At 42.8% G+C, this 13636-nt stretch overlaps 1 protein-coding gene across 2 annotated transcripts in view; it reads right to left on the bottom strand.

Moving 5' to 3' along the window:
* Positions 1 to 13636, bottom strand: part of LOC147031143 (serine/threonine-protein kinase SIK1-like) — a 94785-nt gene that overhangs the window by 66590 nt on the left and 14559 nt on the right. For both annotated transcript variants that reach the window (XM_085875933.1, XM_085875932.1), the window contains exons 2-3: positions 1231 to 1347; positions 2 to 65 (exon numbers count right to left, since the gene is read on the bottom strand). In XM_085875933.1, the coding sequence (XP_085732059.1) occupies positions 2 to 65; positions 1231 to 1272 (106 nt within the window). In that variant the 5' untranslated portion in view covers positions 1273 to 1347. The remainder of the gene's footprint in view (position 1; positions 66 to 1230; positions 1348 to 13636) is intronic.

Here is a 13636-nt window from a genome sequence, read left to right as displayed (position 1 = left end):
CCAAACATCTCCCCGTTACGTGCGTACTCCGTCACCAGATACAGCATGTTTCGTGTCTGGTATACCTGCGAGGGGATTGTGGGTAAAAAAAATAGACGAAAGGACCAGGCAATTGGTCAGTTTGCGTTTGTAAAGTCCAACGGCTCTAACGGAGTTTGTATTTACCATTTGAATATTTAACACCAACAGCAGGCTTTGCGAGGCAAAAATGTATTCAAAACCCTTAGAATGCATCTCCTACATCCCCACCGAGCTTTGGGTGAAGTTTTTTCTCATTTGAACAGTCCTTTCATAACAAAGACATAAAAGTAGTGGACAAAAAAAAATGGAAACACCTGGGTAAATGAGGGACACACAGCAACGGCTTCCACACAGGTATGGCCCATGTGTTAATTAATCAAACAACATCTCCGTATGCTTGCCTATAATTACGAGCTGCAAGAGGAGACCCCAAATATCCCCATCCACAGAGCACATGTGGTAGCCCAATGGTTTGGTGAGCATGACACTGATGTTATCAATATGTCGTGGCCTTCTCAGTCACGTCACCAGATCCGAACCCAATCGAGCATGTATGGGATATTCTGAAACGAGATGCATGAGACTGCGTTTTCTACCTCCATCAAACAGGTGTGAGTTGATTGACTTTCTCCTGGAAGAATGGTGCCGAATACCTGCTGCAGAATTCCTGATGCTGGTGGACTCTATGCCGCGGTGTATACAGGCCGTTCTGGCCGCACGTGGTGGCCCAACGCCCTATTGAGTAACTTTTCATTGGCATTTCCATTATTTGTCCATGACTTGTATATCTTCGTGTATGTATGTTGTTCATAGCACTTGTGTGTCTCACGTTGTAACGGCAAGCAAGTGTCAGCAATCGCAAAGGTTCATGTTTACCCCCAAAGTTATCGGGTCAATTAGGGGGGAAAAGCAAGTTTGGAACGTTGATATTTTATGAGTAGAGGTGCATTGAGATTTTTTGGAAACCCAATATCAGAAAATACACATCCTGTATGTACCATGGTCGTCGTTTTGACAATGACACCAAACTCCAAACATCCCGAGGGTGGAGAAGGCCATTGTTGTCCAGACTGGTTTTATTCCTCGATTAGGCAGGAAAGGGCAATCATTTGAACATCGAATGCACAATTCTAGCTGCGATGTAATTCACCTCGTTCACATTTACTAAAGAAACCACAACAATGTATTCCGTCTGGCCGTGCCTCTCACCTGGTACAGCTTGATGACGTTCGGGTGCGACAGCTGCTTCATGATGTACACCTCACGGTACACCTTGTTCAGGCTCACCTGGTCCAGCCGGGATTTATCGATGATCTTAATGGCAACCTGCGTGGCAAGTGGGAGAGCTGTGTCAGCTTGGAAGCAAACGTTTAGCGAAGCATCGTGAAACACACACACACACACACACAAGGTCTGCTTTTTTATCGAAAGGCCAAACAAAGCTTCGTTACAACAGCTACATGTATTAAAAGGAACTTTGTATTCAGTATAATAGGGATCCTCCATCCCTGTTGTAACATGATTTCGCCCCAAGGCATTGTATTCGAATCTGGCTTGTTTTCAACACCGAGCGATGGAAGAACTCGATCCCACCAACGTTTTCGACTCAAATTTCATACGATGACGTGAGAACAACAATACCTCATCCAAGAGGATGGTTTTCCATCGAGAAGCATTTCTACCTCGTGGTTTGGTCAGGCACAAGGTCATCCTTCCCACCTTTACACACCAAGCAGTTGAGGCACAGGTTAGAAGGTACTTTTTCAAAATGGCATGTTATGATGTCACTCGCAAGTTTCAAGGCCAGAGAGCAGTACGAGGTCCGCGATGAACAGAAAGACATGTGTGTGCACTAATGAGACACAGCTGTCAATCCGAGCACGGAGATTTTTAAAAAAATTAATAATTCCAAATCCCTGTGAAGGTTTCCAAACTCTGAATCAATTGCATCTTTGCCGCAATACCCCCTGAATGTATTATGGTGGATAAATGGACACATTCGGGTATGTAATAAGTAGCTCAAGCCACACCATCCTCCCCAAAAAGGGTCCAATAATGGACTTACGAAAAACAAGTGGAGAGACTGAGACACAAAACTACTAAATCCATGGTGTTTGTGTCAACAAAGGCAAGGCTCAGATGAATACCACTGCGTAGTCTTTAATCCGCGACAAACCTCTTCAGCGCCGGATGAAGACCACCGACTCGAAACTTCCGACACAAGCCTGACCTGTTGGGCAGCTGTGTGAGTTGGTTGTGCTTTCAGTTTTAAATCTGGATCTTACCGACTAACACTAGATCCCTGCCTATTAATACATTCTCTGCTCATGCATCAACTTTGCTATTAATGTACAACTTTGACAGCAGAAAAATGTGCTGTCTGTCTGTGGTGTCCAAATTTGTCAATATTATTTGAATAAAACATCGATTGTACTTATCAAATAGAGAGTATTTTGGGATTAAAAATGAAGACACCAATAGATGGGTAAGTACTAATTTCTAATCAATTTTCACCATTAACGATTATCTAATTGAGAATTTCCTAGTAACTGTAACTCGTCTGTAGAAACATTATATCATGATGGGTTTGGGGGTGATAAATAAATTATTGATGATGATAAAATAAATAAATTGATGATGATTAAAACTTGGTATTAAAATGAAAATATATTTATCCTGAAATAAATGTACTCAAATATATGATATGATGTTTTAAGTATGTATCCATTTGGAATTAACATAATTATATTTCTCCTCTGAATGGAAAGATCACCTGTATATTAAATGTGTAAACAGGTTGAAATTTGCCAGAAGGTTGAATATAAAGAAGAATTGCCTGTCATGTAGAACGATCTCGAGAATTTTGAATGAAAGACACAAACGAGTTAGAATGTGGACTTAAGAAAATGTACAGGTGCTCTGGTCGCTTCAAAATAATATATCTTCCCAGTTTTGGGAGAAGCAGACTGACTTTCAACCTACATATGATGGAAACTTGTTTTAATGGCCATTAGAGTTGGCGTTTGACAGCATTCTAGCATTCTGTGCGATTAATATGTCTGGGTTTGAGTACGTGTTCCTAGCAGGAACTGTCAAAGAAGACTGAAGATAAGGTTCACCTGGAAATTGTCAAGACCGGGCGAACTGGCGTCAGCGTCAGAAAATTATTTTAAAAACTGTGTCTTACTGGAAACTATGTAAAGACGAAGATTCTCCGGTTATGTTGAGAGATCTGGAACTCGTATGTATTGTCCAGAATCTCCTAAGCGCATATGAAATGTGTCCTGTGTATTGAATAAATATTCTAATTGTATTGAAGGTTCAGAGTTTGTTTCTACAAGTCCATAGAACACCTTACCCCGCGCCGTCTTGAGAAACAAGGACATGGGCGGGGTCTACGAGCAGCAATTTGATTGGTCGTGATGATATAAATAAAATGTCGTAATGTTTTGGCCAAGTACTGCTAAACGGAAGGGGTTTGTAAGCGATAAGAAGGTGATTTGTGTTCTCCAGTGTTCAAGTATATAATTAAATTTAAATAAAATGAAGATTTTAAAAGATGTAGGAAAAAAAAATTCCGGAAGTTGAAGCAGTGTCTTTTACACCACCTTATTTAACAGGTTACATTAGTTATCCGTGCCTGTTGTTTGTGTCCTTTATGACGTCTTTTCAATTTTGTTTAACTGCTAGACAGGCAGAGAGATTTAAAATATTATCACTCCTCTCTCCGCATATACAATCGGGACAAATTCAGAGACAAAGTGCATGAAACTACAGGTTAGTTTTCCGATTCATGGTCAAGATAAAAGATTAAATTTAAATCGAGTTGTTCCTCAATCATCAACTGATGTTTGTAGATAGGAGGACAGACAAACAGAAGTGAACCAATCGCTTAACCCCGGTTTTTGCTTCGCGTGCGCGGGAAAATGAAGCAGATAAGCTTTGTTAAGATAACATGCATAATAAGATAAGCAGATAACATGCAACATGTCACTTTAATGAACAATCAATAACTTGTTGAATGAACATCTCATGCTCACTAAATCCTTCTCTTCTTGTTAAGCTAAGAAAGACTTACACATGGCTTTGTTGCAAATGTGAACTCATTTAACATCTCATGTTCATCAGAACTTTCAAATGTGGTTTCTTTTCTTTTTTTTGGACACAGAATCAAGGCTCATGGAGGAGCGAGAACACAGAATGGATGAGGACGCAACAGAATAAAAGGAACAGCAGAAAGAGGGGGGGGAGGGCACCGAGAGCAGGGTTGAAGGATAGAATCGAGGGAGACGTAATAAGGGATGTAGGAAAGAATGAGGGGTAAGGGAGGACATACGGGATGGACAAGAGGAATACAAGAGCAAGCTCTCAGGAAGGGGAAAAAAATTGAACTTTAGAAAGAGGTGGATTTGTGGTGGGGTGGAAAGAGGGGTTAATGGAGCTAAAAAAAAGATCATGCGTTTGGATAGGGGATGATCTGAGATGGTGGTGAACAGCTCTCTTGAAGACCTGGAGAGAAAAATGAGATTGAAGAGAATGTGGAAGTTTCTTCCACAGGTAGGATAAAAGACGAACAAATGAGTGGAGGTGAGCAGTGATTCTGGAGTTTGGGAATTTCTCCACAAGGGGGTTGATGGTCGACCATATGTGCCCTGCAGAAGCAGAAATCTAGGGGAGAGATGGGACAAAGCACAGAAAGAGCAGATGGTGTAAGACCAGAAAATGAAGACTGAGAGTCCACTGACCTGTTTGCAATGGGAAAATGAAAGGCCCCTGGACTCGGCTTCATGGTACAATTTTCAAATTCTACAGAAATTGAAGATCAAGAATAACATTTACTTCCTTTGCAAAGGGAACATAAAAGCAAAAGAACTCAAAAACGGACTCCTCTTGAAATGAAGGATGTAGTTCGAGCCGTACTCTGCGGTAAAAAGTTGGGTCCACGACCACGTCTCTCTCCTCACTCAACGTGCTTCGCCACTTCCTCCACAACCCTGTGTATGGTCAACGAGACCGTTTCAGTTTCTTATCCACACTCAGGTGATCCTCTGTCAACCACACATCTCCTACATCTCCTCGAGTGTTAACAAGTGTTTCACTACAACCTGTGCAAGATCCTCAAGGAAGGAGTCGAATAGCACCTTGATTCACAAGAAGGTGCCAAGTTCCATTGGTTCAGCTGCGGATGGTCAGCCAGCTTACAATATTGAGCGAGGTAACACGTGAACGCAGCTGATGTGGAGCAATTTCTTTTTGACAAACAAAAACAATTAACTTGGAGGATTTTGTCCTGGTCACAATGCTGCACATGCTGTTCATTCACAGCCATCATCAGATCATCATGTACTGTTACAGTAATAGATCGACACCTTAAGATCCGGCAAATCTCTGTGAACATAACATGTATGTGTTGGCGGCAAAGTTCAGAACCAAGACCAGAACCAAGACCAAATACAAGGCCTTTGTCCGCAGCTTGATGGAGGACTGCTCTTCTCTCTGTGCTGGCTCCCCTGCCTCACACCTTGCTCAGTTTAACATCGTGGAAACCAAGGTGTTTAAGATTATTGTAATCTCCCGTGATGAGGCTGAATCCATGGGCCTATCATTTTCCCATCAGAGACAGGTCAGTGGTATCTCTGTCTTCCACTGCCTCCTCTCTGGTCTTGCACCCCGTGTTCTTTCTGTGTGTGGTCCCCCAGGTTTCTGCACGGAACATGCTCAACCATCAACCCCCTTCTGGTGAAATTCCCAAAATCCAGGAGCATGGCTCACGTGCACTCATTCGTTCCTAATCTTTCCCACCTGTGGAACAAACTCCCTCATTATCTTCAATTTCATTCTTCTCAGGTCCTTAAGACAGCTGTTCCCCACCATCTCAGATCATCCCCAATCCAAAACCATGATCTTTTCTACCCTTGCTAACACCCAAACCGCACCCCACCCAAGCCCTTCTCCTTCCAAACTTCGTTTTTTTCCCCTCTTGTGAGCTTCCTTCTGTATCCATCTGGTCCTTTCCTGCACTTGACCGTTGGTGTTCCTACCCCCTTCCCCTCCACCCCTACCTCCTCCCTACTCTCTGTCTTCATTTTGTTCTGTTACATACTGATCCGTTCAGTGTATCAGCTATTCCACGAGCCTCAATTATGTATGCAAAAACAAAAAACAAAAAAAAAATCTGATCTACGACCCGACGTGAGTGAAGAATTAAATTTCATGATATCATCGGTAATGTGGTCTGTTGGCCATATTGGATTGAAAATAAAAACGTTTAAAAAAAAATCTTCTTCAGAACTGCTAAGCGGATCGATGCAAAACTTCACACATGTCATTGACTAGCCATGGGAAATAAGTTTGAAATACTTTTCATATTCGTATTCATTGACGCAATTTAGCCTTGATGCGCACAAAAGTGGTCGTTAAATATCCGAATAATAAAGCTATGGATAATGACAATATATGCGATATAATAGGGAGCCTGGTGTTGGCTTAGTGGTTAGGGTGGCGGCTTGGGATCCCAGGGTCCTGAGTTCAAGCCCCGTTGGCTGCTGAATTAACACCAGGGGGTTGACTCAGCCTGTCATCCTTCCGAGGTCGGCGAAATGAGTGCCAGTGTACTGGTCCCGGTGTATGCCCCGGTTAGAATAGGTGTACCATATCCCTGTGTGTCGTAGGAGGCGACCAGGGTTGGCGTCAGGAAGGGCATTCGGCCATAAAACATTGCCTCAAGAAAAAGCCAAACCCCTGCACAGCAGGGAAAAATGGCTGTAAAAACGGTCATTTTTTTATATTTTATGCGATATAATAGGGTGCATGCATGATATAGGTATATGGGACATAATAGTAGGGTGTTCGGATAACGATGGTATTTTTTTGTTAAGAATGAGCGCTTGAGGTGAGACTACGCGCTCTACCGAGTGGTGTTCTCATTTTTAAAAAAAAGTAATTTCAGACGTCTCTTAAAACCTGAAAATTGTTTGCTTTGGTTGTGTCACCTCGCTTTGTAAAATTCACATGTAAATTGGACTCGCGTCGTCCATGTGACATGCGGTATTCCATAAAGTCTCCATCTTCAATGTAATGTTGATGCAGGATTGTGCAAATGAAAGAGTCAAACAAAGTTAGTGCATCGAAATAAATCGATGAACCCCAAGTGTGATCTGGAGAATGTAGCTCATGTTATTCATTCAGTAAAGGCTCCGACAAAGCGATGATCCATTCTTCGAGTCTGATGAGGTGTACTTCATGTGTCTACACTTAAATCGTGCACACTGAACTACCTGTCTGAAAAGCAGTTTAGAACAGCTTGGAAAATGATTTCTCATTGTCATGTTTTTCCCTGCAGTGATCCAAGGTTCATGGAGGAGTTTGTCGAATAGTGCAACATCCATAGATAAAGGGTGGTTGGAAGCTTCTGGGTTATGTACATCTGCAAAAAGGAGTGGTGGCCATGTCCTGTCTGTCTCTGTCTCTGTCTGTCTCTCTCTCTCTCTCTGGCACATGTTTAATAGCCGGCTTACTTGCATTCAAAAACCTCAAATCCCTGTGTGTTGAGAAAATGCAAATAATTAGTTTAGAGGTGCAAGTTGATGGTTTCCAGCACCCCCCTCCCCCCATCCACCCTCCCCTTCCATCCCCATATCAGCCTCGCCACCAAGCCCAATCTTCCCATGGCATCACAACCCGAGGGATTGGGGTTTCGGTGTGGATGGATCGCACCGTGCGAAGCGATCCGGACTCCTGAACCTCAGTGCATAATCAGAGCAATCTAGGTCAGAGTCAGTGAGAGGGATGTTGAGAGGAGGTCATATACACGTAGACACACACAAAGTGCTCCAATTTGTGTGTGCATCACTCGATGAGTGAACGGCACGGACGTCAGGCACAACCTCCACCCGTGTACGGATCTCCACATGGGTTTTAATGGCCCAATGAGCGATGCACTTCAGTGTTTTACACCTCAGCTTTTGTTTCTTAATCACAGCACAATACCATGTGCCAATTCTGTTTCAAACCTACTTGTGTTACGTTATCAGTAAATTCTTAATTCAAACCTTAAAAAAAAGACTTTACTTCGCTGTGTAGCTAATATTAACCCATAAAACATCTCACATTCATCACAAACTTTGATCAAATACAACAGAAAAAAAACAACCCTCAATACACAAAGTAGATCAATCAGATATTCAACAATTCCACGTCAATGTATCTTGTTTTATTTTTATTTTCTACAGATACTGATATTGAGGTTTGGCGAAGAGGAGAACGACAGAGGACAAAGGGGACAATTCAGACAAAATGTGGCAAAAGGGAAACGGTGGGACATCGACAAACGTATGCAAATGACAGAGAGAGGCATTGTGGGAAAATGTCAGGAACGGGATCTCCGTGGGTGTAGTATAGCTTATGAGTCAAAATGCCAGAGAGAGCATGAAGTGACAGAGGGCAGCACACCTGGACTCTCCTTTGTTAAAATCAATATCTTTCACTTCTAAGATCGAATAATCAAAATTATTTCTTTATACATATCACACGTGTACAGGACAAGGGCACGAGTGGACAACGTTCAAATCCACTTGCTCTGCGGGATTCAAACCCGGGTCCCAGTATGATGAGTTAAGTACTCAGATTGGGAGCATCAAACAGTCAAACGCGATGCTATTATCGTCAACAATAATAATAATAATAATAATAACAACAACAATAATCACTGGTCATCATCATGAGATATCTGCATCACAGCAGGTCCAAGTACCATCACAACAAGTCCAAGTACCATCACAACAGGTCCAAGTACCATCCCCTGAAGAGACGAATTCTGCCAATGACACTGGGTGGTTCCCCCATTGTTTTCCAAACCTGCAATGCCCACATTGCTGGGTCAGGATTCGAGCCTGCAATGCCCACATTGCTGAATGTTATCTAGTAAAGGCAACCCATAACTCGACACGAACTACGATGATTTGATAGTCAACAAATCCCACGCAGGTGTGCATCAACTGTTTTTGACTTTTCGTAAACCTTAGAACCTTCAAAGTTGGCATTTTGATTTATACTTCAGTGATAACAATGCACCTGTTTGTATAAAATACATGACGCTGGGAAATAACTCGGTGCGATCAAATTTTAATCGACGCTCACACAACATATTCATGACTTGTTCAGAGGGAGAGCCAAGGTTTTTATCAGCTCAAATAATGACGTCTCTACGGCAATAAATGCGAGACATTTGTACCGTTTGAGCTAACAACAAAAAATAAATTCGTACACCATGTCTGGATCTCCACGGAAATCGGCCTCTCCAGAGTCTGATTGAACAGTGCATCTCTGCATATCTCTCTATCTCTGCCTATCTCTCTATCTCTCTATCTCTCTATCTCTCTATCTCTCTATCTCTCTATCTCTCTATCTCTCTATCTCTCTATCTCTCTATCTCTCTATCTCTCTATCTCTCTATCTCTCTATCTCTCTATCTCTCTCTCTCTCTCTCTCTCTCTCTCTCTCTCTCTCTCTCTCTCTCTCTCTCTCTCTCTCTCTCTCTCTCTCTCTCTCTCTCTCTCTCTCTCTCTCTCTCTCTCTCTCTCTCTCTCTCTCTCTCTCTCTCTCTCTCTCTCTCTCTCTCTCTCTCTCTCTCTCTCTCTCTCTCTCTCTCTCTCTCGCACATTTCTTGCAACATCTTGGAAACATTATGGAATATGTCATGGCAATCAGGTAATGGTGGACACAGGGTGTAGCTCTCCAGTTATACACTCCGCTTGAACGAGTGTACACGAGTCACGCACTGTCCTCTACTGACCAATCAGGTTCCGAACACTTCTGGAACCACTTAGAGAACATTGAGCTGACCAATCAGGTTCCGAGCACTCCTGGAACCACTTCGAGAACATTTTCAGAAAGTCATCCCATCCCATATGCACCTTTTCTAAATGCGAAATACCCATCCACTTCAACCACTCATCAGATAGTACCAACCCCCATTAAAGTCTGATGGTTACCAACCACCGATGCATTCACGAGACGAAGAGAGCATCACCATTTGTACAAGAGACCCTGCTGTCCTGCAAGATTTCAAAACAAACATTTCAAGGGTCTCCGTAGATCTCTGTTATTTCATATATATTTAAGCTTTGTGCAGCTTTCCTTCGTTCTTCATAGTTTCACGTGTGCAGAGAGCGAGCACTGTCTCGCTCATTCGTCCGATTCGTGCCCAATGTATTGAGGGACACTAGGAGCCAACACAAAACACCCAAGTCATGCGCAAACCCCCTGAACAATCGGACTATCTCTCGAGGCGAATCGAGTTTTGTAAATATATCACCATCAGAACAATTTACAAACCTTTACACGCAGTTTACCTTTTGTTAATTAAACTTCATTTGCTCATCTTTACTCTTCCTCTAAAACAAGGGAGCATTTCCAATGATAAATAAAAAACCCCATGATGAACTTCTGTGGAATTCCTTCTACTTGTATTACACTTAAAAAGGTCAATGGTTGCACAAACGAGCACGCACACCTCCTAACTCCAACGGTGACCATGAACTCCTTTACACCAGATTGCTTTCATCAGTGGGCGGATGTCTCTTACAGACTGTAACTGAGCCAAATATCCTGCAGTACATTCCATGGTTCTGCAAGGGTAGTTGGGTTATTCTTGTTCTTCTGTTTCCAGGAAATCCCAGGTGGCCCCACTAAGCTTCATATCTGGACTCTGGGGTGGCCATTCTAACACTTGGAGCAGACCAGCTGTACCTTTGTTCTCCAAATAATGTTTTACGACATTGGAAATGTGTTTTAGATCATTATCTTGATGGAAAATGAATCCTCTTCCAATTAAACGATTTCCACTAGTAATTTCTTGGTGCTGCAGTATCTGCTTGTATTTCTCTTTTGTGAGCATCTCATTAATTACCTCTGCCACCAAAGGTGGACGGAGGTTAAGTTTTCAACCTTGTCTGTTTGTGAGCAGGATAATTCAAAAAGTTGAGGATGAATTCAGACGAAAATTGGTGGGCAGGTTTAGTGTGTCATAGAAATGAATTAATTCGATTTTGGTGAAGATTTGGTAACAGCTTGGTCGCTCTGATGGTGACCACACCCAAGGAGTTGCTGTAGCCATATCCAATAAGGTGAATCCCATGATAATTGATATAACACCGGTCAACGAGCATATTAGACTGCGGATTCATCATTCCTTGGTTGGCATTTCCCTGGTCTCTGTATATGCTCTGACTGAGGCAAGTGATCTCACTGTGAAGGAGGAATTGCATGCCGCGCTCCAGTCTGTTGTTGATCGGTGCCCCAGGCGAGACACTCTTCTTGTCTTATGGGATTTCAATGCATCTACTGTCAATGAGAGGGAAGGTTTTGAGATGTGTTGGTTCCCATGAGTCTGGAATTGTGAACCAGAATAGCACTAAGTTCCTTGACTTTGAAAGAAATTATGGATTAGGGTGGCCAGTTCATGGTTTCAGCACCCACACGCTCATCAGTGGGCTTGGTATTCCAACGCTGGTGGTGTGACAAAGGAGATTGACACTGCGCTCGTTGATGGGTGCTCGAGGATGATTCAGAACTGCAGGGTCTACCGGAGTGCTCAGTTCCTCAATACAGACCACAGGCTTGTTGTAACAACTCTGAAGTTTCAGCTTAAATCCAGGAGAATGATACCATCCCAGCCTAGGCTAGATATTGGAAAGCTCAAAGATGACAGGGTAGCTGAGGAGTTTGCGAACAGGTTGAGTGGGGATTTGGGGAGGTCTGGGTGCTTCAGGGAATCCTGAAGAGTTGTGACGTGCCTTCAAGACACCCATCCTTGATGTTGCCGGTGGATGTTTTGGAACCCATCATCAGGTGAAGAAGAATTTTGTCTCCCAAGGGATACTAAATACCATTGACTAGAGTCCCAGGGCCAGGCTTAATGGCAGAGCTGAGCTGTTCATGGAGTTGAGGTGTAGAACTGTACGTGTGCTGAGAATGGATAAGGAGGCCGGTGTGCGAGGAATATATGAAGGGTTTGAGCATCACCTGTGGTCAAGTGATTATCATCCTGCTTACAGAGGAATTTGTGCATTGCGTTCCTCCAGGCCTATCCCTCAGTGTACTGCAGTAAGAGCGGAGTGTGGTAAGCTCGTGAGAGAGGAGTCCGAACTGAAGGCCCGCTGGGAAGGTTTCTTTGAGGGGCTGTACCAGGCTGACCCACTAGCTGTTGAGTTGGATATCAGGGGTGTAACTATCGGATTGTTCTTGATCAGGTTCGCCACCATCTGCTTGAGCACCAGCACCCAGTGCAGCGTACCATTGTAAAGCGTACCTTACACCATTCTTGGAAATCTTCAGGTTTTCTGCTATTTTATTCAAAGTGTGCCTTTCTTCTCTCAGAGTTTGGATCTTCACACGCTGTTCTGTTGAAAGTTGCTTCCTTGGTGCCATTCTGAACCCACTCATACACCTTCAAGCAAGGGAACACGCTGATGAAAACAAATTGAACATATTCACTCATTTACAACTGTTATTGTGGTTTCTTGTAATTCGCATGAATGTAACTGGTGTTGATATATTTTATCATCTATATCCTCATAATAATTCACAGACCGGTCTCTGGGCGTTTGTGTGTGTGTGTTGGTTTGTTTGTCGTGCCTCTGCTCCTACAGTTCTGGGCTGATTACATCCAGACATGCTACATAGGATCTGCCTGACCCCAATTAATATATCGGGGAGTTTTTATCTTTGCCGGTGGTCTTGGAGGGTTGGGGGGGGGGGGGGTGGAGGGGACACAAATTCTCTATGTAAATGTATATAGTGTTGTGCCATCTCTGGTGAAATACCCTGTTGGTATTACAAGTCTCCACCATTCACAGTACAGTATTTCTGTCTCAACGTTCTCCAGTGCAGTGAGTCGTTTTGAATTTTAAGCAGTCGGGATGTTTTTGCTTCATGCACATAACCCGGGAAATTGTTTTGCCGATACAGAGCTGTCATTTGCCTACACACCGCCCAAATAAAGGTATGCATCAGAAGAACATGTTGCACGCTTAGAACAAGATCACCTGTCGGACGGGTATTCTGCTCGTATATTTTATAGGCTTATGTTGTCTGTCAATCTCTGTCTGTCTGTCCCACCTTGAAACACAGAAATGTTCCTCGGAGAGAAAAAAAAAAACTATTCAGCAAAAGTTGCTTCAAATTAATCCAAACCCATTGGAAATTTTTTTTTTTTCAATCGGACAAAAAACTGAACCTGGGCGATGTCCAAGTAACAGACTGCTGCTCTGATCAATCCCGATATTTTTTATTTTTTTGCTGTTAGGAAATATCCTAAACTATGAGAAAATTATGATACTCTCTCAATTTAGCTCTTTCAACCAGCGCAACAATTAAAGGCTTCCTTTTATTTTATTTTTTATCGTGGTATTTTTACCAAGGACTTTCAGTTGGTATGTTATTACTTTCTGGTCAAAAAAGACAAATTGTTTCTTGTGTTTTTTTTTTGTTGTTGTTGGAAGTAGATATTACCAGCACATGATAATATCAGAATGGCACTCGGTCGGCAGGCTGAATAGTGTACATTTTGTATGTCACTGATGGTCCGGATTCAGATCCGACCTTTCAGCAAAAC

This window comes from Eptatretus burgeri, chromosome 3 (genome assembly GCF_056783735.1).
Source record: "Eptatretus burgeri isolate ZD-2024b chromosome 3, Ebu_testis_v1, whole genome shotgun sequence".
NCBI classification, from domain to species: domain Eukaryota; kingdom Metazoa; phylum Chordata; class Myxini; order Myxiniformes; family Myxinidae; genus Eptatretus; species Eptatretus burgeri.
This window is presented reverse-complemented; position numbering and strand designations above follow the sequence as displayed.